This window comes from Nelumbo nucifera, chromosome 2 (assembly GCF_055504915.1).
Source record: "Nelumbo nucifera cultivar China Antique chromosome 2, China Antique-T2T, whole genome shotgun sequence".
Lineage (NCBI taxonomy): Eukaryota > Viridiplantae > Streptophyta > Magnoliopsida > Proteales > Nelumbonaceae > Nelumbo > Nelumbo nucifera.
In genome coordinates, this window is record NC_142650.1 from 6,803,650 (window position 1) to 6,827,228 (window position 23,579).

At 34.7% G+C, this 23,579-nt stretch overlaps 2 protein-coding genes across 4 annotated transcripts; one reads left to right on the forward strand and one right to left on the reverse strand.

Moving 5' to 3' along the window:
• Positions 1-1,581: 1,581 nt before the first annotated feature.
• On the forward strand, positions 1,582-5,570 carry LOC104594771 (ATP synthase subunit d, mitochondrial-like). Its single transcript, XM_010255241.3, has 5 exons — positions 1,582-1,909; positions 3,237-3,318; positions 4,977-5,041; positions 5,188-5,274; positions 5,369-5,570. The coding sequence occupies exons 1-5, from the start codon at positions 1,739-1,741 to the stop codon at positions 5,468-5,470; spliced, it is 507 nt and encodes a 168-aa protein (XP_010253543.1). The 5' UTR covers positions 1,582-1,738; the 3' UTR covers positions 5,471-5,570.
• A 3,712-nt stretch (positions 5,571-9,282) lies between these two features.
• LOC104594772 (uncharacterized) lies at positions 9,283-20,212 on the reverse strand. Of its 3 annotated transcripts, none has more exons than XM_019197293.2 (8): positions 19,877-20,210; positions 18,441-19,592; positions 14,880-15,297; positions 13,794-13,938; positions 11,688-11,803; positions 11,532-11,610; positions 11,222-11,455; positions 9,283-9,964 (listed from the first exon to the last, which is right to left on the reverse strand). In XM_019197293.2, the coding sequence occupies exons 2-8, from the start codon at positions 19,588-19,590 to the stop codon at positions 9,614-9,616; spliced, it is 2,493 nt and encodes an 830-aa protein (XP_019052838.1). In that variant the 5' UTR covers positions 19,591-19,592; positions 19,877-20,210; the 3' UTR covers positions 9,283-9,613. The 3 variants fall into 3 exon arrangements, with proteins under 3 accessions (XP_019052838.1, XP_088755186.1, XP_088755185.1); XM_088899060.1 differs by adding an exon at positions 10,076-10,130 and having other exon boundaries at positions 9,826-9,964; positions 18,441-20,211; XM_088899059.1 differs by lacking the exon at positions 9,283-9,964 and adding an exon at positions 10,098-10,235 and having other exon boundaries at positions 18,441-20,212.
• Between the last annotated feature and the right edge of the window lie 3,367 nt (positions 20,213-23,579).

The following is a 23,579-nucleotide window of genomic DNA, read 5'->3' on the forward strand; positions in this document are numbered from 1 at the left end:
GAAATTTTTGCATATCTAGTATATGGATACTTTGAACCATACTCAACAAATCCAAGATGCAAACGGGAGCATCCTAGGTCCTAGCATAGACTATCCACTTCCAACAATACAAGACCCTCCCCCAGCATATTTTTGTTATATACTGATCTATATGCCAATTTGGAGACGTGAAACAAAGCTACACTGGTGTTTCTAGCTTTCTACAATTAATACTTGCTACTAGTATTAGAATATAAAAAAGAAAAATGTTTTTACAATTAAAACTTGCTACTAGTATTAGAATAAAAAAAAAAAAAGATTCACCAAAAAAACGAATATGAAAAAAGAAAATGGTATAGTCATTTTGAATATTGCCAATGACCCATGAGCTGGATCTCTAAATATAAAAGTGTAAGATCAAACCCGTGTAACTATAGGTTTTATGTGATAAAGCATATATCGTGCTCTATGTAGTATCGAAAAAAATTGAATCTTGATGTCCTGTTCATTTAGGCTCAGTTTAGGAGTATAAATACAAAAATGTATGGTGTAAATACATTAAAAATAATACAAAATACAAGATTTTGCATTTTTACATATTTGTATTTGTATTCTTCCAAACTAAGGGCATATTCGTTTCCTCTTAACTCTTATCTATTAAGAGCAATTTTTTAATTTTAAGAAAAAAATGGTTATTCATTTCCTCTTATTTCTTAAAGTGCAATCATATAACTTTTTTGTTTCCAATGATACTTCAAAAAAGACAAGCAAAAACTCTCATATATGGGGTCAAAATAGATATTTGACAATTTTCAGAATTCAGAATTTAGAATTCAAAACAACATTCTCTGCATTCAAAGTTCAAAGGAAAAAAAAGTTCATCAATACCAATATACCTTAATGTAATTATTACATTTTCAAATGTCAAACTTTAGAGCAAATGAACAGGTTATAAGTCTTGTCAGTAAATAAAAGGGACAAAGATGGTCAGTTGGTATCTCTTTCTCATTGACTAACTTTAAAGTATTCTTTTTGCATTAAGTATCAGGTCCCATGGTAAAAAGAATTTTATTTATTCAAATAAAACTTACCCATTTTTCAGGCGTGGATAAATAACTTTCTCACTTAGGGGAAAAGTTTATAAAACATGATGGAACAACTTTGTCATTTTTAACATTAACTTTTTATGGATAAAAAGTTATTATATTATTAACCTAAAAATCAAAAGAATATGGATAAATGAGAAACATTTAACAATAAAAAATTTAAAAATGAGCAAAGCCTCGGCGAAAAATGATGGCATTGTAATATCCATATGCATTTAAGTAATCATTCATTATAATTAATGATACCAATTAAAGGATTTTTTGATAGATGACACCAATTAAAAGATTAGAGCTAGCCTTTCGACCTTTTTTTATGCAAGAACCATCTATAACCATTTTAGACACATTTTGTAAATTTGAAATTACCACATTTTTTTTCAAGCCAGGCCGGCTCGATTAATAGGGTCCGATTGAGCCGATCCGATCCGATCGATGGGAATCTGAAAGAAATCCGAGCCGCGGCCAGTCCAAATCTTTGAGCGAGGAAGGCAAGAGTGGTGTCTCGTATCGTCTTTCTTTTCCATCTTCCTCCGGGGTTCATTGAATTTGATATTTACTGACCCCCCCCCCCCCCCCCCCCCCCCTTCCCTCCCTCTCCCTCTCTCTCTCTCTGCATTATAATCAGTGAAGCGAAGGAGAGTCCGATCAGAAAAATGAGTGGTACAGGGAAGAAAATAGCAGATGTTGCTGTCAAGGCGTCCAAGGGGATCGATTGGGATGGAATGGCGAAGCTTCTTGTTTCCGAAGAGGCGCGCAAGGAGTTTGCTTCTCTCCGTCGCGCCTTCGACGAAGTCAACTCCACCCTCCAAACCAAGTTCAGCCAGGCATATCTCTCTCTCTCTCTCTTTCATCGTCGATGGTATATAATTCATCATCATCTGAGGTTTTCTTCTCTTATTGATCTTTTCTTGAGATCCACGTTTCTGGTTGATCGTCTTTTTTGCTTGGTTATGATTTGTTTGAAGCTAGGGTTTTTGTTTGGTGTATCATGTACTACATTCTTCGATCCTGCAAGCATGGCTCTTCATGAACTCACAAAGTTGTAATTGTCTTTTATGAGATAACCGAAGCCTACACATTTTCCTCCTATGCAGAACACATCTTAGCAGATGTCGACATTCTTCTCTTTCAAACACAGGCACATAACAATTAATGGACACTATCAGTTCAATAGTCTTGCCTAGCCCGTAGCGTTTTATTTATTTATTTTTATTTTTTAACCTTTTTCTATGCTCAGAGTTTTTCCTACGTTGCAATTTGTGTCCTTTCGCATCCTTTGAAAGTTGAATTCAATAACAGTTTTTGTAACCTCTAAAGTAGATGCAATAATACACCTTGCGTTTTAATTAATAATTCTTGGGATGTAAAAGTTTCTTCACTGATTCTAATGTAACTATTCGGGGTTTAACATGTTTTTTTTTAACATTATTATATAACGCTGTACGAAAATGATATTTATTTCCTTGAATTTGAGTGTTCTCTTAGTCATGAGTTGGAAAAATCACCTTGTATCATAGTATGGGAAACCCTTGACTTTCACTTGTAAGTTGTTACTTAATCCTACACGATCCTTTTTTATACATGAGGATCTGACAAGACTAGTATATGGTTGTAAGGTTTTTAACATGTGTTACAATCATTTTATTTGAACTACAAGATTGATATAACACGACAGGAGACAATCTAATAAAATTCTTGATCATCAGTTCTGTGTATCTAAGGATGCTATTTTGTGGATAATGCAGTTCATAGAGAGAGATATGCCTTAAAATGTTGTTGTATTCATTAATGTGTTCTGTATGCTGTGGAATTGTGGATTCTTGCTTGAACTATATGGAGACTTGCTAGTCTTGAAGATCTGTCCTTGAGGCTTATGTCAGTGGAGAACGTGATATAAGGGCATATGAGAACTGGACCTTACATGTCTAGCTTTCTGAATTTAAGTTGTTCTCCAATCCTACAAATACGAGTAATACAAAACTTATTGCTGATTTCATGATCACAACATATTATATTAACCTCAGACAGAAATGCAGGTTGTAGCCCTACAAAGTAGGGCTAAAATGGAGACTATGCTTTGCCAACTGTTGGAGTTAAGTTAATTAATAATCTCAATTCCTATTCACTTGCTACATTTCCCCCTTTATGCAGGAACCAGAACCTATTGACTGGGAGTATTACAGGAAAGGAACTGGTTCTCGCTTGGTGGATATGTATAAAGAGGCCTATGACAGTATGTTTTATGCATTTTGTATTGTTTGGAATCTATTTTTGTGACATTTCTTTTCTTTATTCCTTTATAATTGGAAGTTGGATAATTCTTTACATCTTTAGTTTGCGGTTTTTTTAAAAGATATTTATTCATTATTAATATTAAGTAAACCATAACATTTGGTTTTTTAGTAAATAAGAAAAGGAAATTCATTGATAGCAAAAAAGTGATAGATGCATCAATAGGTGATAAGGCATCATCCAACCCACCAACACGAATTCCACTCAACAACATAACCAATATGCTCACCTCCTACAGAAAAATCAGACACAAATGCCTCTCTGAGTAACTACATAATAAAACCCCCAAAGATTAGCATCCTCAACAAATTTGGACACACACAGGGAGCTATACTGTATTCCTAACTTATCGTACACGATATTTTCAATATAAATCTACAGTTAATACTTATTAATATGGGAATTACACATTTAAGTTATAAAATTGTCCTTGCACATTAAATGGTCAATAGTCATTTTGAATCTTTAGTGAAAATGGCAGTCCATAGTTATTTATCATAATTAATGACACTATTAAATGAGGTTGTCTCAAATTTTTAGAAGTAAAGATGCAAATTGATTTTTCTTTTGGTGCTACCTATACCACGGTCAAAAGTTATAAGAGTTTCAATCTGCTTGAGTAACTTCAGTTAGTGTTAGTTGGGGTATAACAGTTGTCTGGGCTTAAGTAAATCATGACTTTGTTTTTTAGCATATCCTAGTCTTGAACAAAGTTTTTTTTTTTTGAAAGTACACTGAGATTCTACATGATGGAAGTTGCAATCTCAGAAAGAATTCACCAAACTCTAAATTTGGTATGTCAACAAGGCATTAAAACAATAAAACTCTAAGCTCATCTGGTAAACTATTGTCATTTTGTTCATTTTCTAAATGATTATTTTATGCAATTATCCCTTTATCTATCTTGACAGGAGCTCTTAAACAATTTGTTGATGAGTTGGTGAAATATGATGGAATACCTGATAAAAGACTTATCTGCTGAAGGACAAGTTTTCATGTAGCCTTGAAATCTGCTCGGGGGCATAAAGTTTTGAAAACACCCTCACATATACACTGGGTCCCTTAAGCCCAACATTTTATTTAGAGATTTATAAAGTCCCCCTGCCCCACACGCGCGCGCGCAAACACATACACACACAAAGGCTCTGCTCCTGAATAGCCTTGAATTACAATATCACATGCACTTGAAACCGTTCCACCCTTCTAAGTTTTAAGTGATTAAGATATCACCAAGGATTAAAATATCAATACACCTGATACCTAGTTTTGGGTATTGGTGTGTAATGATATCACCGATACTCACATTTTTTTTACTTATTACTTTATAATTAGAGGGATGGGGGCTTGGGGCCCACACCTTTAAAAACCCAGACCTTACAAAAGTCTTTGTATCAGTGTAGCCATGCGCATCTACTGATACATATGGGGCATATCGTATCGATACGATATTTTAATCCTTGAATATGACTATTGAACTTTAATATTCTATTCCTCTCTCTGCTTCCCTCCCCCTTCTTTGTGTGTATGTGTTATATTGCCGACATGTGTGTGTTCTGACCTTCAATTTCATTTTCCCTTTGTTACTGTTTTTCTTTGCAGGCATAGAGATCCCCAAGTATGTAGACACTGTGACTCCTCAATACAAACCTAAGTTTGATGCATTGGTGAGATGCGATACTTCTTAGTTGCTACTTAATATTTCTTTTCTCGTTTCTCCTTCTTGCTCATGCCTGCAGTATTTTACCTGCTTAAATCCGAATAACTGAATCATTGCATTGTAGTAATACTTGAGTGCTCTTCTTGATTATAGTTGGTGGAGCTAAAAGAAGCAGAGGAGAAATCCCTGAAAGAGTCCGAAAGATTGGAAAAAGAAATTGCTGAAGTCCAAGAGATGAAGGTGAGCAAAAGGAACCAATATATTTTCCTTCCATAGCAAGTGTAATTCATTCATATGTTTTTTCTGCTCATTTAAACTTCACCAATCATAACAGAAAAAGATCAGCACCATGACTGCAAATGAGTATTTTGAGAAGCACCCAGAGTTGAAGAAGAAGTTTGATGATGAAATTCGGAACGACTATTGGGGCTATTGATATGTCAACCTTGGTTATATCAACATTGAAGTCTGAATTTTGCCTTTTTCTTATGGTCTTGGTTTCATAAAATAAATATAACCACATCGTTACCTTTCTAGCTCTGTTGCTCAGATGAGAAGATGACTCATCGAGGATCTTCATGAAAAGAGGCACAATATTCCGAGTGGTATGGTCTAAAGATGACAAGGCTTCCGCTTACAATTCTCTTGGATCTTGGGAGCTGGGACCAGGCTCTCGAACTGCCCGTAGTATGTCAAGTTAAAAAATAGGATACATTTCTTAAAGCACCAAATTGATTAATTCAACCCTCTTAAATTGCCCCTTAGTTTTCTGACATTTGACATTGTGATTAAGTAGCAACGAAAAAACAAAACATTGAATTTGCTCTCCACTATTCATCAATTTTCAAAATAAAGCGCAACTGATAAAAATTTTCAAGAGCTGTAATCTCATCTGCATTTCAGGTGATTTGGGAGTACAATTTCGTTTTCATTTAAGAATGATCCCCGTGGGGATCCACCCTGAATGGAGCGGGGATGGGGAAAGCACTCCCTGCCCCACGGGGACCCCAATTCCTGCCCCATGGGATCCCCACTAATATATGTATGCATGTGTTATATATGTATATATGTACACATATATCTATATATTAATATTTTTTAAAAATGTCATTTTTAATAGAATTATAAATTTTAATTATTTTATTTTTATTTTTTAAATAAAATAAAAAACAAAAATAAAATGATTAACATTATAAAAAATCACGGGGAATGGGGATCTCCACGGGGATGGGAATAACCTTGTCCCCGTTATAGGGGATGGGGAGAGGCTCTTCATCCCCGCCCTGCCCCGTTGCCTTTCCTATTCTCATTCGCATTTCAATCAGATGCTTTGTAAGTCCGTTCTAATGACGCCTTTGTATAGATCGAAGCAACGAGCAACCTAGATGGAAAGAGGCTCCCTCTCCCCGCCCCGCCACATTGCCATTCCTATTCTCATTTGCTTCTCAGTCAGATGCTTTGTAAGTCTGTTCTAATGATGCCTTTGTATAGATCTCTCCCTGTCCTCGCCCCGCCCCGTTGCCATTCCTATTCTCATTTGCATCTCAGTTAGATGCTTTGTAAGTCTGTTCTAATGATGCCTTTATATAGATCGAAGCAACCTAGACTGTTCACCTCAAGGAATGGAGGCCATAATGGCAACAACTGAGGTCTTTATGGGTTGATACATTGCCACAAACACAAGGCCACTCCTATTAATGCACTAGATCTAAACAACGAAGGTGATTCCTGAAGCTACCATTAAGGCTGCAACTTGGGTCGAGTTGGTTCAAACCTAACCTGAAAAAGTCGGTTGGATTGGGTCGGGTTTATGCTTAGGTTAAGGTTAGGGTTGATGTTGACCCCTCAGGCAATCTGAACTTGATTTTATAGTACATGTCATATATTATACATTGATTTGTTTCAATGCATGACAGTTGTATAGCCCCTATCACATACTATCATTTCTTTCTTTTAAGATAATCATTGCACTTAATTCTAATTGGTAATACTAAAACCAAGGTTCATATTCGCCCGTATTGGTTGATATGTATCGTGTCAATGGCTTCTCGATATGCCCCTCCAGAGGGTAGTCGGGCCTTAAATAGACCCCTTTGAACCGGTTTCAAAAAATAAATAAATAAAACCTAAAGAAAAGTATTGAAACAGGCCGATACGCCGGTACTAAAACCTTAATAACATATTTTATGTTTTTTGAATTGTGTACTTAAAGAACTAATAAAAGCATCAATGAACAAATACTAATAAAACATAGGATTAATATATATAGTGAAAGTTGAGTTAAGATCTGAGATCAAGTTCTATGAGATTATAAGGGATGGGAAGAAAGTTGGGTTGGATCCAACCTGAGTCCAACTCAACCTTAGGGTTGAAGGAATTTAGTTAGGGTTAGGGTTAGGGTTGGGGTTTAAAACTTAGGGTTGGACTAGGGTTGGCCTTAACCTGACATAACCCGGCGTGACTTGAAGCTACCACGTTGGCTGTAGCCGGATAATCCTATCCTTCAACAAAACAGCCCATATATATATATATATAAGAAAAATAAAAATCACGTTTTAAGCTGGAAACAAACCTGCAATGTGAACAGCCTATCTTTGAAATGAACTTCTTTTGTCAGAAAATCAGTTCCAATTGTTGCCTTGTACTGATTACTGAACTTACGATTTACATATCTAAACAGAATATTTAAAGATGCAACAGTCCCAGGTAAAAGGGAAGATGTAAAAATCAGAGATGATGGCGTGCTGGAAAGGCTTGGACTTGCATAGACAAAGATGAGATCAAGGAAAATTTTTCCGACACAAGGGGGCCATTGTTGATTGTTGTATTGTGAGAGCAAAGGGCCAATCTTGTACCAGTTAGTCTTTGGTGGCGAATAAGAAATGGAACAGAGAAACCACAAATAGAAGAGTTGGAAGGAATGTTTAACAGAAATTGAAGAGGACCATTTTGTGGCTCTGCAGTCTGCAACGGGGTATAAACAAGAAAGATAAATTCTGAGAATATATAGATGGGTTGTGTCTTGAATTATAAATATTGGTGCAGAGGAGTTCCATAGATTATTATTTTTCTGTAAGAATTATATCACTACTTTATTGTTTGGAAGGACAAACAACCAAGAAACCAGAAAGGGAGATGAGACTGAATCAGTGAACTGGAAGAAGTGGCAATATCCAGGGAAAGTTCATATCTTTAATCGGCGCAACAATACATTTGCTTGCATTAGATTTCTCTTTCTAAAACTTAAATAGTTAAGGTTGAAGAGGCACCTCGCTCATGAATAGCACAGTATTCATGAATATATGCACTGGTGAGACGGAGACAAAGATCAACGAAGACGGAGACTGAGATGGAGTAGATTTAAAAGTGAGTTTTCCTTATCGTTTATAGTTTGACACTGTAACCATAAAAAGATATTTTAGAAAATTTAAAAAATATATATCAATCATATAATGTCACACGTGAACAGAAAATTAACGAGATTTTAGACAATTATCAGAAATTTTAATAATATTTAATATGTAAACAATAAGGATAGTGTTAAGTCTGTTTGGCAAGTCTTTTTGAGAAGATCTTCTTATAGCTCTGACAGTCAAAATACACATTGAGTTTTTGACACAAGATTTGAACAGCCCAAAGATCGTTTGACAGATGCGTCTTTCCATGCATCATTTCGGGTCTTTTCACATGAGATTAAAACACGAAAAACACGGAAAGTTTCATTTGGAACTTCCTGAAATCAGCTCAAAATGGGCTTTGTGCGTCTTTTCAGTGTCCCGTCTTTTGATGACTAAATCTTCCACATGCCAAACAGAAATAAACCGATTTGCAATCTTCCCAACTTGTAAACAGCAAAAAAAACATGCGAAAAGATGCAACAAACAGGCCCTTAGTCAATTTCCTAAATTATAAAAGTTACTGTGCCCTTAGTCAATTTCCTAAATTATAAGTTACTGTAAGAAATTTGCTCTAAAAAATAATACACGAGATATTTTGTTCATTCTCAAGTGCTATCATCCACGTTCAACACTAGAAATAAATGCACCGAGCTGCTGGTTAGCCATCCAAGAAATTAATTTAAGCACTGTGCCGATGGGAACAGTTAATAACTATGTTAATATGTAATAACTTTATTTCCCACTGCACGACATTTAACTTGCTCAAAACAAAAGACGAAAGAACATCGCCATAAAATTGTAAAGTATGGTATGGTCAACTGCGCGATGTACAAAAAGGGAAAAAAAAAAGAAAAAAGAAAAACATCATTTGCAGTTTGTTTTTCAAATTCTATCAGAACTGATTAAGCATATGTAATAGCCTTGGCTTGCTCAGTGACTCGGGCTGTGTTAATATACAAAATTTAGTGCCCAAAATGTAAGCTCTTGCCGAGTACTGATGGATTACAAAAATGCTTGAAAAAGTTACAAGCTATTCAGAAGTCTCAAAAGAAGAGGGTGATGTCGACAAATAAAACTGAAGCAACATGATGCTCTCATTGCTGTAAAATCCCTGCCAGAGGTTGCACAACTCACATGTATCATTCGAAAAAGAAGGCCAACTGTGAGGCTGTTGGGGATCTTTAACCTGCGTTGGTTAGCTTCTTTTCAGGAAGCTGATCACCTTGTGGCTCCTCATTCTTGTCCATTGCCTTTCTTGCAAGTTCATAGCCTGCAAAGTTCATGGCACCTAAAGGTGCAATCCAGAAGAACCTAGGGACTGCTCCTTTGAATAGACCAAGAGGGCCCTCCTGACGGAGAATAGAAAAAGCCACCATTGACATTGATACTGGCAGACCTTGAGGAGCAGTCATCATTCTTGTTTTTATCACATCAAAAGGGGTTGTCACAACCGCAGCAAGCCCTCCTGAAAGAGCCCCAACCACAATTGTCTCCCAAGGTTCAAGGTCCCGCCTCAGAAGCTGCTGAGCAGCCTTAAGAAAGAAAAAAAAAAGGTATTATCTCATTTTGCGTACATGCCAAGTCAGAGGTAATACAAAAAAACTGGAAAATCGGAAAATGATCGCATGGCTCACATGACATACCCAAAGCATATTGTGCAAGTCCATAGCATTATCCTATTCAATAGGATATCCTTGACTAGGTGACAACCAGGGTTCAGAGCATCAGAAAGTCAACTTTGAGAGATTGTGATTTGCTTTGGATACACATGTATGTGGAAAAATTAAGGTGTGCATGGATATGCTAGGAAAAAACACATCAATAAACTAAATGTAAGTTTTAGATGAGTGCAAGTTATATACACATAAGAAAAGCATACTATAATCTATTATGTGAAGTGTAAATTATTGGGGACACACGGTAAATGTTGAAAAATGATGAAAGAAGTAAAATATGTACATACATGAGTATATCGTCATTCTCAGAAAGCCAATATAATTTGCATTAATATTTATACACAAGTAAGTTCTAATAATAATTTTTTAATATTTATTGACAGACATTTAATGAGAAGAGAAAATGCCTAAAAGTTAAAATATGACAATTAATTGGAGCATGGTGTGGTGGACTTCTTGTCTTTCAATCCAGAGACCTAGGTTAAAATCTTCTTACTTATAGTTGTTATGCCAAAAAAATTATGGGTTATAGTAATTTGACAAATTTAATGGTCTGATGAAAGTCATTTAGACAAATTTGAATTTGAACCTTAAATATAGAAATTAACTAGGAATTAATGAGAGAGTAGTTATAGGAATTACATAGAAATTAATGAGAGAGAATGTGAGAAAGAATTTTGGCCATTCCACCCCTACCATGTGTCTGTAACCTCAAAAACGGGTACATATTAGTTCATACGTATTGATACTTTAACCTTGGTGACAACCATGTAATTTTTTCTTCAAAGTCTGACTATTGTGTGTGCATGTACACACGATAACAAATTTCATGGAGTACTCAACATGTGTCAATGATAAGCTCCTTATTCATGGGATTGATAACCCACTTGAAGTAGTCATACTTCTTTCTATAAATGTAATGCAGACAGGTCCCAAAGTTCACCACCACCCTAATAGACTTGCACCAATTAGCATGCAGCCTTTGCGTTGAGAAGTCAAATACTATTCATGCGTCCAATAACAAACAGTCTTGCCATTTTAAACCATGTTCCTGAAGCAGAGGTGACATCCTGAGCATGGTACTAGTTGTCTAGATTTGTGCAAACTTCATACCTTTTTGGATTCAGCATAGAGACCCATGCCAGCAACATAGAAAGGAACTTCACGGCAGAGTGTAGCACCAGTTCCACGAAAGAAACCCTTGAGGCCATCTTGGCGCATTGTACCAACAATAGCCTCTCCCACATTGTCAAAAATGCCAGCTTGCAAACGCTGCTTCAGTACCTCACAGGGTATCCGCACAGCTGTTCCCAAGATTGTGCTGCAGAAGGATGCTATAGATTGCACCTAATAATCATATATATCAAGTTTCTTAGGATGCTATAGATTGCACCTTATAAAAAATTCTACTAATAACCATTACCTGAATTTCTGGAAGTGTTGGAGCAACATTTACAAGTACAAGTTTGCTTGCTTCAAAAATTCCAGTCCTCAACCCATGGCTATCATCAAATGAAACTAATATAAATAAATATTTAAACATGAACAAGAATGAGATTGCACATAGAACAAAGCTAACCTTGAAAATTGACCAAGAATTGCTGGAACAGATCCCCTATATAGTCCCTGTACTCCAATTTGAGGAAGCTTTGACACAAGTTCCGGGAATGAGAGTGTTGATGCTTGTACTCGAGTCTGAAAAACCAAGAAAGTGTTATGGGAGTGAAACCAATACCAAAAGCTCGTTTTTATAATATTCAGAAAAAACTACAATGAATTTAGTGATAGTAATATCAATATATTACCCCTCAAGAAATACCACCACTTCCAAATGCTAGTTTTTAATTATATGCTTTAACAATTTTTTTTTTTTCATTTCACATGGATAGGGAATAGGATCAAAGACAGAAATTCCTCATTCTCAGCCCTTTTAATTTGCTCAACATGTCTTTTAAAGAAATATAGGATCAGGGGTATGGTAATCGGTGGATTACATGTCCAAGGAGTTTCTGGAATATGAAAACAACAAAAAAAATGATAATGCACTGGCCATAATTTGGGAAGGTATGAATTATAATTTGGTTGTGGAAGGAAACTGCCAAGTAGTCCAAAGTTGGTTGAAAAAACAAAACATAAGATTCTTTAGTACTCCAGCAGGTAATCAGAGAAGCTATGTTCTTGGCATCTAATCTGAATTTCTCATTCAGATGGAAACCTAGATCAGCTAATACAATAGCAGATGTCCTTGGAAGAATAGGGGTAAATAAGGACAATCTTATGTAGGGAATACCAGGTCTGGGTATTGATGTAATGCAATGGTTTTTTCTCATTGTACCCAAATAATGCAAGTTGTAGCTTGCACTGTTTGTATTGTCTTCTCTGTATCTGGTTCAGGATGCAGGATTTCTCCTCTTCATAATTAATGCAAGCACATGGTTATTGATAAAAATGTTTTCCCCTAGTTTGCAAAAAAAAAAAAAAAAAACTTTGAGAGAAGAACAAAGTGAGTAACCAGGAAACCAAATCTTGATACAAGTAATTCTACTTGATTCTTCAGAACTAGAATATTGAAATTTCTTGCCATCCCTAAAAACCTCCTACCTTTTGGTAGGGGGGTCAATGGATCAGGTTTGGGTTGGACCCTACCCTGTCTGAAACAAATTCAATTTTAACAGATTGGGCAGACCAATAAGACATCTTGAATTGGACCAGTCCAGACTTAATGGTCCAAATTATTTGTTAGATTGGACCTGGTCTGTTTGTAATGGATTTATATTGGAGTGGGTTGGATTCAACCAATGTACGGTCCGTCCACAGCAGAGGTGTCAATGGACCATGGACCAGGTTTGGGTTGGACCCAATCTAAATTAAAACTAATTCAGATAGTTTGGATGGTCCAGGCATTGAATTGGACCAGTCCAGAATGGTTCAAAGTTTTCATCAGATTGGATTGGTCATTGGACCTAGTCCATCCATAATGGACTCATACTGGAACTGATCGGATTGGACCAATATCTGGTCCATTTACAATCCTACCTTTTGGATTGGTTTTCCTCAGTGATCACATTTAGCATTTGGTTTTAAGCAGCCAGCATAACTGATAATTTTGCAATCTTAAAAGATCTTCAGAAAAGAATTGGCATATATCTCCTCCCATAAAACAATGAAAACTTTGATGTTTTCATATAATATCCATATGTCAGCCCATTTTTACTTCAAGATCCAGCTACTAAAGTGTCCCAAAATTATGGTCTACCAAGTGCCCTTCCCATGATATTAAATGTTTATAGCAGATCTCAACTCCATCTAGTCTGCCTCCCTACATCATCTTTGTGAACCAAAATCTAAACTCAAGTGTCATGGATGAAGGATGATAGGAAATACCTTTGAAAGAAAGTCTGAGAAATTAATAACTAACAGTTTTGAGGATAGATCCAGTTTAATAGGTTATCAAAAACTTGTCTATAAATGAATATATTTCTAGATATAGTAGAAATACTAAACTGTGTAAATGAAAAGTTAGCTGCTTATATTAACAAGCAACTATGAAAATGTTTTTTCTTTTATTGATTAACTATGAAAATGTTTTTACCTACTATAAGATGACTTTGACCAGGTCCTCACCCCTACCAAAAAAAAAAAAAGAAAAGAAAATATAGAAGTAGCTAATAGCCAAAGAATTTGCCTTTATCGTATCGATAGGATGCATTAGTGAGGTAGAAAGTGCACATGCAAGGCCCCCTGCCAAAGCAGATTTTAATACACTTCCAGCAGGTATTTCCACAGGTGGTGCAACAGCAACAACAGTCGCAGCTTCAAACCATATACTTCTGTAGATAATATGAAAAGAAAATAACAACTCTCAATAGAAAAATCTGTTGTGAAATATGACTTGCTATTAATGTTAAATATCTCATAAAGAAAAGTGCATCTTCTTCAGCCATCTATACGGTACTGGGAAATAAGAAACAGAAAAATATCAGATCTTAAAACTAACTCATGTGACCACTTTACCAAAATTGTTATCTGTAAGTTCTTACCTAGCAAAAGCGAATAGTTCCAAGAGAATGGCAACCATAAACACATAATCAGTACATGTACATTTTCCCGATATTAGTAATGTATGGAACAATAATAATAAGGGTTCAAAACGGATAAAGAAAAGAAGAGAATGGAAGTTTCCAATGGTTTACAAGTCCCATATTTTATTGTACTCAGTATGCCTAATGGAGAATGAATATTGAAATATATTTTCCGTGTGCATGCAGGTGTATGAGTACCTAAATGGCTTTCCATTCACATAATAAACATCCTTATGTATATTAAGATATAATCTCAATTCTCCAAGACATACGCTATCATATTCTACTAGTAATCCCTGCTGCTACTTTTGCATATAATGAATTTTGTTCAACGAACATGCCAAAAAATAAATGAGAATGATTCAGTTCAAAATGCATCTAAAATACAGGAGGGCATTCATTACAGTGTGGTTAAGCACCCATGCAAAGAAAGATCCAACTGTGAGCATTGACATGCTCAAGCCATTGCTTAGAGAATTCATGATAGTTGGCACAAGGCTTTGTTGGGTTTGTTGAATATCTCAAAAACAGGATAGATAATTTAATGTTTATCCAAACACAAACTGAATACTACTGAGCACTTCATGAGCACCCAAAGGGCCAAACCCATCTTACTTGAACAGAAGTCAATTTTAATAATTCTATTCTCTAATAAGTAATTACTCATAGTAACATATTCAATATCTTACCGAGGATCATCTTCAAGTCGATCAGAAGGGAGTAGAAGCATAAAATTGCGGAAATGACCATAAGAAATAGATCCTTCACTATCAGCATTTAAAAAGCGCATCATGGCAATGGCATTGTCTTCATTGGCCGGAAGTCCTGCACTTTTAAGGGATGTCAAGATTTGACTCTTTTGCAGAGTACCAGACTTGCTTAAACATAGTGTGTTGTAAGCTCGAAGAATGGTAGGTTCCTTCTGTTCCATCAAGGATAAAAACTGTTTCCACCCGAATGATTTTGAGAATATGTGACTTCTGGTTCGGTACATAAACTCCCGAGCATACCTCCGTGGTAATCTTCTCTTTCTCATTGCAATTTCAAGATCTTCCAGTGTTACCTGGCCATCTCCATCCCTGTCCAGTTCCTCAAAAAACCGTCTTCCTGTAAGCACACGAGGACCTGAGGTTAACCTAAAGAGACAACTCGTGGAGAAGAATAAAAGCAAAAATATGAGAAGAACCAGTAGTCTATTACAATCTCTTAACCTCCTAAAACATGTTAAAAATTCAACAAATGGAAAAGTAGACAAAGATAAAGATCCCAATAAATAACTGGACAATCAATGTTCTATGATACCGAAATACTTGAGCATGCTTAGTGTATCCACGTTGGACATGATATGTACTGATGGAACATATTAGGCCTTGGCTCAGGCTATATAGCCTTTACAATAGGTGCTAAGCCCGGCCCATTGTTGCCCATGATCACCCCTAGTTTAGATGTTAAAAGTTCTATTAAATGTGATGACATAAAATTGTGAATTGATATTTAGCTTAAAAATCAATATTTTGAAAACTGGATAATATGGTTTTCTGGTTCAACCAGTGGTTAAACCAATATGGTTTTCAAATTATCTGGAAGGTTTTCGTACTAGCTGAACTGGTCCAGTTTTCAAGATATTGTAGAAAAATAATTATAAAGACATATCAATTACCATTAAATAGGTTACTTGTATCCATATCAATTACCTGGATTTCAGGAAACAAATAGTTGTATTCCCAGTTCCCCACTTCCCATATCTGCATATGTATCAGTATCCATATCTAGGCCTCCTTTTTTGATCAATAACAACCAAGAATTTTATTTATGGGTTTAAAAGAATAATTTACAATTACAATAGGTAAGGCAGGGAGGCAGCCCTTTTTGTAGGCTAGCAAACACTACTTACCCCATGATTTATGCTCATTTATAGCTGGTTCCCCAATCCATATCTAGACCTCTTAGGCATCAATGGTCATAAACCAAACTTCATATCTGCACACTGTTATATGCTACATTACATGGATACTTCAGAGGCCCATATTTTGACCTGGAAAAGCTGGTTGGTTGGCAGGTTTAGTGGTTCAATCAGGTGAGCAAAATGATCAAAATCATAAAAAACCAGAGACCCCAACACTTATTCAGTTAATCAGTTCAATTGCCCAAGTCAAAAACGGGTTGAAAGCACTGATTCATAATGGGAGTTAGAGAAATGTAGGTGTTGACACCTAAGGAAGACTAGGAAGACTTTTAAAGAGTTGGAAGGAGAGAATGGAAAAGGAAGTGTCCTATGATGGGAAGGGGTTCAATGATGGGGTAGAGGAGATCTGTATCAAGTTAAGGATGCCAGGACTTGATGGGGTGGCTGTTGGAGAAGGTGTGGAGGGAGTAGAATTCAAAACCTTTGAAAAGAATGTGGTGCTGCAATTCAAGAGAAGTTATGAGAGTGCCTTAGAAGCTAATGACCTTGAGAAGAACGTTATTGTTGGAAAGCAATATAGGAGGTTAAGATGTCAGCAAAATTTCCCGATTTCAAAAGCTTTTGCAAGATTGAGAGTAAGTGTGTTTGGTGTGGGGCCTGTCAAAAAAGTGAAAAAAAATCAAAATTTTCAACAAGAAGCAAGTCTGCAGGAGCCAGACCTTCAAGAGCCAAGTGGTCTTGATTGTGTTCAGTTTAGGGGGTTGGGGGGGGGGGGGGTTGAGAGTTGTCTGTGGTTCAGGTGTGGAGCATTTGGGGAGTTTCATTTTCATTTTTTGGTTTGGGTGGGCATTTTTTTTTCTTTTTCTTTTTTGAGAAATAGGTTGATGACATTTAAGGGGGGCTGGTTTCAAAGTCTTGGGTTTCTTCTTTGTTTGTTCATTTAAGGTGTCAGTTAGGTGTCTGCAGGTTCAGTGTATGCTGGTTTGGGTCAGATCGTTTTGGGATTTTGAAGTGCTCTTCTTTCGGGTGACTACTTGTCACATTTCTTGTATTCCTCTCTTTTTTCTTTAATAAATTTTATTTTATCTTCAAAAAAAGACTCTTCTTTTTGTGACATCAATAATATGTGTGACTCAAGGTACTTTAATTTAGTACAATCAATCTTTGTTTGCTTAGTGTTGTTTGCATTGATTTATGCATCCATATTTGGTACTTTTTTTGGCAATTATCCCATTATTTGTCTAACATAAAGGATACATCATTAAAAAGTGTAACTTGAAAGTAAAGTATAGCAACCAAGCCCTTGAATCCTATTTTTTGGGCTTGTCGAATCCGACACCTTATACATATGTCAGATTCTGACACTTGTACCAGTATCCATGTAACATATATAATATTGAAAAGTCTTGCAATTTACAAATAAAAGATAAGGGTGTTGTAAATGGTTTAGTGGCTTCTTCCGTTGTGGGCAGTTAATATATAGAATGATGCTTTTCAATACACGTGTGTGTGTGTGTGATGGCTTGCTTTTAGAAACCATAAAGGTCAAGCTATGACAACATATTACCAATCGAAAAAAATCTATGACAACAAATTACCAATCAAAAAACTATGACAATATATTTGTTTCCTATTGGTAATGGAAACTCACTTCAGACTGAGTTGCTCATTTGACTATAAAGGTTGGTTGGCTTCGTCCTTTGGCTATGATGAACTGGAGAGATTATTTTAAACAGTATTTGAGGCTTAAACCTCTAGGCTTGGCACGAGTTTAGCCTCAAGACTCAATCCTGAGGTTCACATTTCACACGTATAAGTATGAGTCACATGACTAACAACTTGGGATACATTCATGTGTATGCCTTGTGTCTCATTCACGCATCTAAAGGTTCCAGTGCCTCCATTAAGACCACCAAGAATCTTTTGTATTCCCTTGCATATTGTGGTATTATAGCTGTCCTTCATTTCCCCATTGTCCTATCATATCCGGCTTCAATTTCCCTTCTAATAAAGTTTTAGTAACTTTATTATAATAGCCCCATATTGTTGGAGTAAGGTTTTGCTAAGTAATATTACTATGATAGATGTTGGAATAAGGTTTCAACTTCACATACTTCTCTCAAGGGATTGCACCAAATCCATGCATTGCACACAGAGATCATTGTTTATTCTATTATGTTTAAAGCAATTAAATTGATATAGCATGACTGTAATTGGCACATAAAGATGCAATATCTAGTTAATTATCAAAAAAAAAAAAAACAAGTACTTGTAGCAAAAAAAATTATCAAAGAAAAAAGATGCAATATCTAGTTTTAACTTTGTGATCGTTTGAGTCACATACCTTCTGCCTCCGTGTACCTGAAGAAATCCTGGACAGAGAATAACTTCTTCTTGTCAGGGTAGTCTTTAGATGACCTTCCCAACTGGGGTACAAGTTCAATCAGTTCTGTCAATGAAACAGTGGATAGTGTTGACCGCAAGCGCTCAACATTTGATAACGGAATATTTAGCAGTCCATTTGCAATCTTCTGAGGTGAATTGCTCTCTGTTTCTTCCCTATTTCCAGTGGAGACACCATCTTCACCCTCTCCCTTAACAGAAGCTACTCCAACCAGACTTGGAGGCACACCACCCACCCTTGCAAACTTCAGATTTCCCAGAAAACCATCAACTTCAGCTTTTCTTCCTTTCAGTAAACTTGTAATTGCCCCCAAATGATCAAAGGGGGGAGAAAAAGACGAGGATTTTATTTGATAACAACTCTTATGACAGCTCTCTTGGGTACCCAGATCGAAGTTCTTAAGATTTTGAGTCAAACTCTCAAATATAAGACCAAGAAGGATTTCCAACCACAGATTTTCTCCTTCCTTAGATGTCGTGCATTTGTTTCGAAATGGTGCATCAAATAGGCCACCGCTTCCATTCTGTTTCAGCTTAGATGAAACCACAGAGAATAATTGCGTGCACGAACTCGAGTAGGTGTTTTCTTGGGCAAACTGTTTTTGCTCGCGCTTCCTCCCAGCCTTGAATGGACTTGGAAATGACTGGACGAAACCGTTACACAGAAGAGACCATGACAGCGCAAGGTGCAAGCAATTCACACGAGAAGCCTCCTCTTTAGCTAAGACTTTCTCCTTAGACCCTTTTTTTGACAAGTCAATCCTAGGGCCATTTTTACCAGATTGCGGAAAGAAGGTTCCGAAGAACGTCTTGATAGGAACCCTTATAGACAAACTTTCCTCCTCAACAACAGCATCTTCTGACTGTTTCCTCCTCAGAGAGAAACTCGGAGTCCTATTGTTCTCGTGAGAAACATTCAACTGAGGGAACAGTTCGAGACTATTAAGACCAGTTGTCGGAACCGCCCAGCAGGACTCAAGATCTTTCGCGGCTTGTCGAATTCCGGATTCAAGTGGAGAAAGAGCTTCTTTAATCGCGTTAAAGGAATTAATGAAGGATTCTACAGGATCATTACCGGAACCAGACACCATTACTGAAAAAAAGGAAACTAGATAAAGCAATTTTAGACTCAAACCTTAGGAGCGGAAGACGATTAAGTAAATAAAACAATCAAAATCTCCATTGGTTAAACATAAACAGATCTTCGTCCGTAAAGAGCAGACTAGATAGAAGAGAGACTAAAGATTTTGGTCCTCCAATCAAGGAAAAAAAAACCTAGAAACTCAAAACAGTATCCTTCTTGTCAGCAAACGAAAGAGATCTGTTAAATAAGCAGAACAGCAATTCGGCTATGAAATTGCAAAACCCTAAGAATACCGTCTCAAAATCCGAATAAACTCCATCGCAGACGATGAATCTCATCGGCAGAGGTCCCATTTATCCTTCATTAGTATACAATAAAATTTCCAGGTGGATTGAAACTACGAAGCTCTGCAGTGTACAGATTAGCAAATTTCTTCTTCTGTTCCTTAATCCGGAATCTTAGAAATTCTATTCCAGTGGTTCACCGACAAAATACCTGCGAAATTTAAAGATGAATTTAGGGTTGATGTTCTGCTAAATTGGTGGAGATTGCCTAGACCGAGACTGGGAGGAGAAACGATAAGTGAAGAGGGAAACGAAAGAGATGATGGCCTTTTGTATTTTTCTTCTAATAAATATAAATAAACCAACCTATATATATTTACTTTTATTATTTATTTTCCCGTAAATTTGCTTTTAATCTTCGGATAATGGAAAGATAAAAAGCTGACGCATAGGCCTAGTAGGACGGGAGACGAGGCTTGGCCGAAATCGAATATGGCGTGCATACCGTTCGCACAGTACAAATAGAAATATTCTCAATGCACGGCTGTGAAAAGGCTGTGCGAACGGTATGAATACAAGAATCGTGGGAGTACTGAAGTCGATCTCGGCTTGGCCCTTACTAACTATTAGTAGATCGTAGAAACGTCTATTCGGTTGCTGGTGCGTTGATAATTGATATTCAGTTTTTAGCACAAATACACGTCTTCATGTGCTAACGGAATAAATGGAATCTGATTAGTTGGGTTGGTTGGTTTGCATTTATCTGGATATGTTTGTTTTCTAGATGGGGGCATAGGGCCCTCCAGTCGAATGGTTTGTCCGCGGTCGTCTCCACTTATCGCTCCCTCGTAAGTCGGTCATATGTCATATCTTAAACTTAAAATAAAAAAATATGTACGTAATGAGCTCGGATCTGCCATCCACAAATATGCAACAACCACCGATCAATAAGATGTTCCCGATGTGCGGATGCAGTGTTTTGTAGGTAGGTTTTTGAGTATAGTTTTGAACAGTAGATCTCGACTCATGTACGTAATATGTTCGAGTTTAGCGTCTTAAAGACTCTTTCTTATCCTGTATACGTGGCGCATATTCTTGGTTTTCAATCATTATCCTTTCGGAGAAATGATCACAAGAGAAGAGACTCATGAATTAGTGAAATTGATTGGGTGCTGCACGTATACATCTTTCGGAGGAGGATTAAGGTTATGTTTGGTGATTAAAAGTAGTTCTTAAAATAAGTAGCACTTGGTGATTAAAAGTGAATGTTGTACAAGTGTTTATTTTAACAACCACTTAAATGCCATTTAGTGACTCATTTATCAAATTACTTATTGTGTTTTAAAGCACTTATTGGGGGAAGATTGGATCTGCTTCTCACACGTGCCTTACACGCACATTGTATCATTCATTGGGAACATTTCCCGCACTTATATGTTATTATTCATGGGAGATGTCCCCAATGCATGGTGGATGTGGATCTGAGGCATTCGGCGTCGTAATGTGAGGAGTAGATCCCGTTCCTTATTGGGGTGGGGATGTTTGCTGAGTTACTTTTCCCCACAAGTGCTTATATTAACATAAATGATAATTTTAGCCCTCACTTCACTCTTACATATAAACAATTATTAATAATAATTATATTAAATGAATGATTTTAGGCCAAAACCCCTAAGAGTCAACATGTGGCCCATCTGCATTCAGACACCTGTCATTCAAAAGATTTAAACAAAATGGACACATGTCAAATTCTAATTAATGGTAGTTCAAGAACAAAGCCCATTAGATGTGTGTCAAATACTAATTAGTGGTAGTTCAAGAAAAGAGCCCACTTATAATAATTACTCACTTATAATAATTAATTACTGAAAATAATTTCTTATAATAATTACTGCTATTACTTAATTGCTGATAATAATAAATTAGCAATAATATTGCTCATTATTAATTCAGAAAATAATTTATTGTAATAATTACTGCTAATACTTAACTATTGATAATTTATTACTCACAATATTGCTCATTATTAATTCGAAATGATAATTAATAAATATTTTCAGAATGGTATTTAATAATTCGGAAATAATCATTTTATATTTATATTAACACATTAATTATTTTGAAAATAAATATTTAATGTTAATTATTTGTATTATAATTATTATAAAAATTATAATTGATACATTTATATGAAATAATTAATTATATTATTATAAGTAATTATAATTAATAATATTATTATTATTATCAATAAATATAATTAATTATTACTAATACTAATGATGATAATTATTACTTTGGAATGTTAATTAATTAATGATAATTAATAAGCATTTTAATAATGTTAACTTTTAATTGGGATATAATCATTTTATATTAATATTAATTCATATTAAATATTTTATAAATGTACAATTAGTGTTACTTATTTACATTATTATTATAAAACTTTCAACTATTCAATATTGCTAAACTTAAAGAAATATAAAAGAAAATATTATTTTATGAATTAACTAAAATTTGTAATTATCACAAATTAATTACTCAATAAAAATAAAAATAAAATAATAATAATAATAATAATAATAGTAGTAATAATAATAATACTTTAATATTACTGATTCCAAAACCAATACACACATAATAAGAATATATTATTAGTTAATAATAATAATATACTTATTATTATTACTAATTCCATAATTATTAATATATTATTAATATATTATTAATCTATTAATAATACTGATTATTATGAAACAAAATGTTAATAGCAAAATATAATTACTTAAAATTATTTGCAAAAATTACCCATTTTAATTTGGATAGATAACTAATTACTAATTTTAATTTCTTAAAATTATTATTTACTGAATAATTTTAATTACTCTTTGATTTAATGACCTTATTTTTGTAAAAATCCAAATAATTTTTCATTTGCAATGCTAACCATTTTATTTTTCTCTTATTCAGTTTTCCAATAGATAAATTAATGATATTTACCTATTTTTATCAAATTATGTATTTATCAAGTTGTTGTCATTGATGATGACGATGATGATAAGACTTTTTGAAAGAGAGGGGTGCTAATAATAATTAATGACTTCCAGTTAATTAATTTCAGCTATTAATTACTAATAATAATAACTCGTTGATGATAATTTCTTATAATAATTATTGATATTAACTAATTACTAATAATATTTCTCATTATTAATTCGGAATGATAATTAATAATGAATTTCATTATGGTAATTAACAATCCAGAAATAATATTTTTTTATTTATATTAACTCATATTAATTATTTTGAAAATAAATATTTAATGTTAATTATTTATATTAGAATTATTAACAGAAATTATAATTCATACATATATATGAAATAATTAATTATATTATTATTATTATCAATAATTATAATTAAATATTACTAATAATAATGATTTATGATAAAAAATAATTACTAATTATAATTACTTATTGATAATTAATTCCTTAATTATAACAATGTTAATTATTACTTCGGAATGCTAATTAATTAATGGTAACTAATAAGTATTTTAATAATGTTAATTATTAATTGGGATATAATCATTTTATATTTATATTAACTCATATTAGTTATTTTATAAATATATAATTAGTGTTACTTATTTACATTATTATTATTATTATTATAATTAATACTATAATTATTGTCCAATAAATAT

Coding starts and splice junctions, on each gene's coding strand:
- LOC104594771 (XM_010255241.3), top strand. CDS start 1,739: ATGAGTGGTACAGGGAAGAAAATAGCAGATGTTGCTGTCAAGGCGTCC. Junction 1,910..3,236: donor TCCAAACCAAGTTCAGCCAG/GCATATCTCTCT, acceptor CCCTTTATGCAG/GAACCAGAACCTATTGACTG. Junction 5,042..5,187: donor AACCTAAGTTTGATGCATTG/GTGAGATGCGAT, acceptor TCTTGATTATAG/TTGGTGGAGCTAAAAGAAGC.
- LOC104594772 (XM_019197293.2), bottom strand. CDS start 19,590: ATGGTGTCTGGTTCCGGTAATGATCCTGTAGAATCCTTCATTAATTCC. Junction 15,298..18,440: donor CAGGTACACGGAGGCAGAAG/GTATGTGACTCA, acceptor GTGTGCTTACAG/GAAGACGGTTTTTTGAGGAA. Junction 9,965..11,221: donor TCTATGCTGAATCCAAAAAG/GTATGAAGTTTG, acceptor TTCTTTCTTAAG/GCTGCTCAGCAGCTTCTGAG.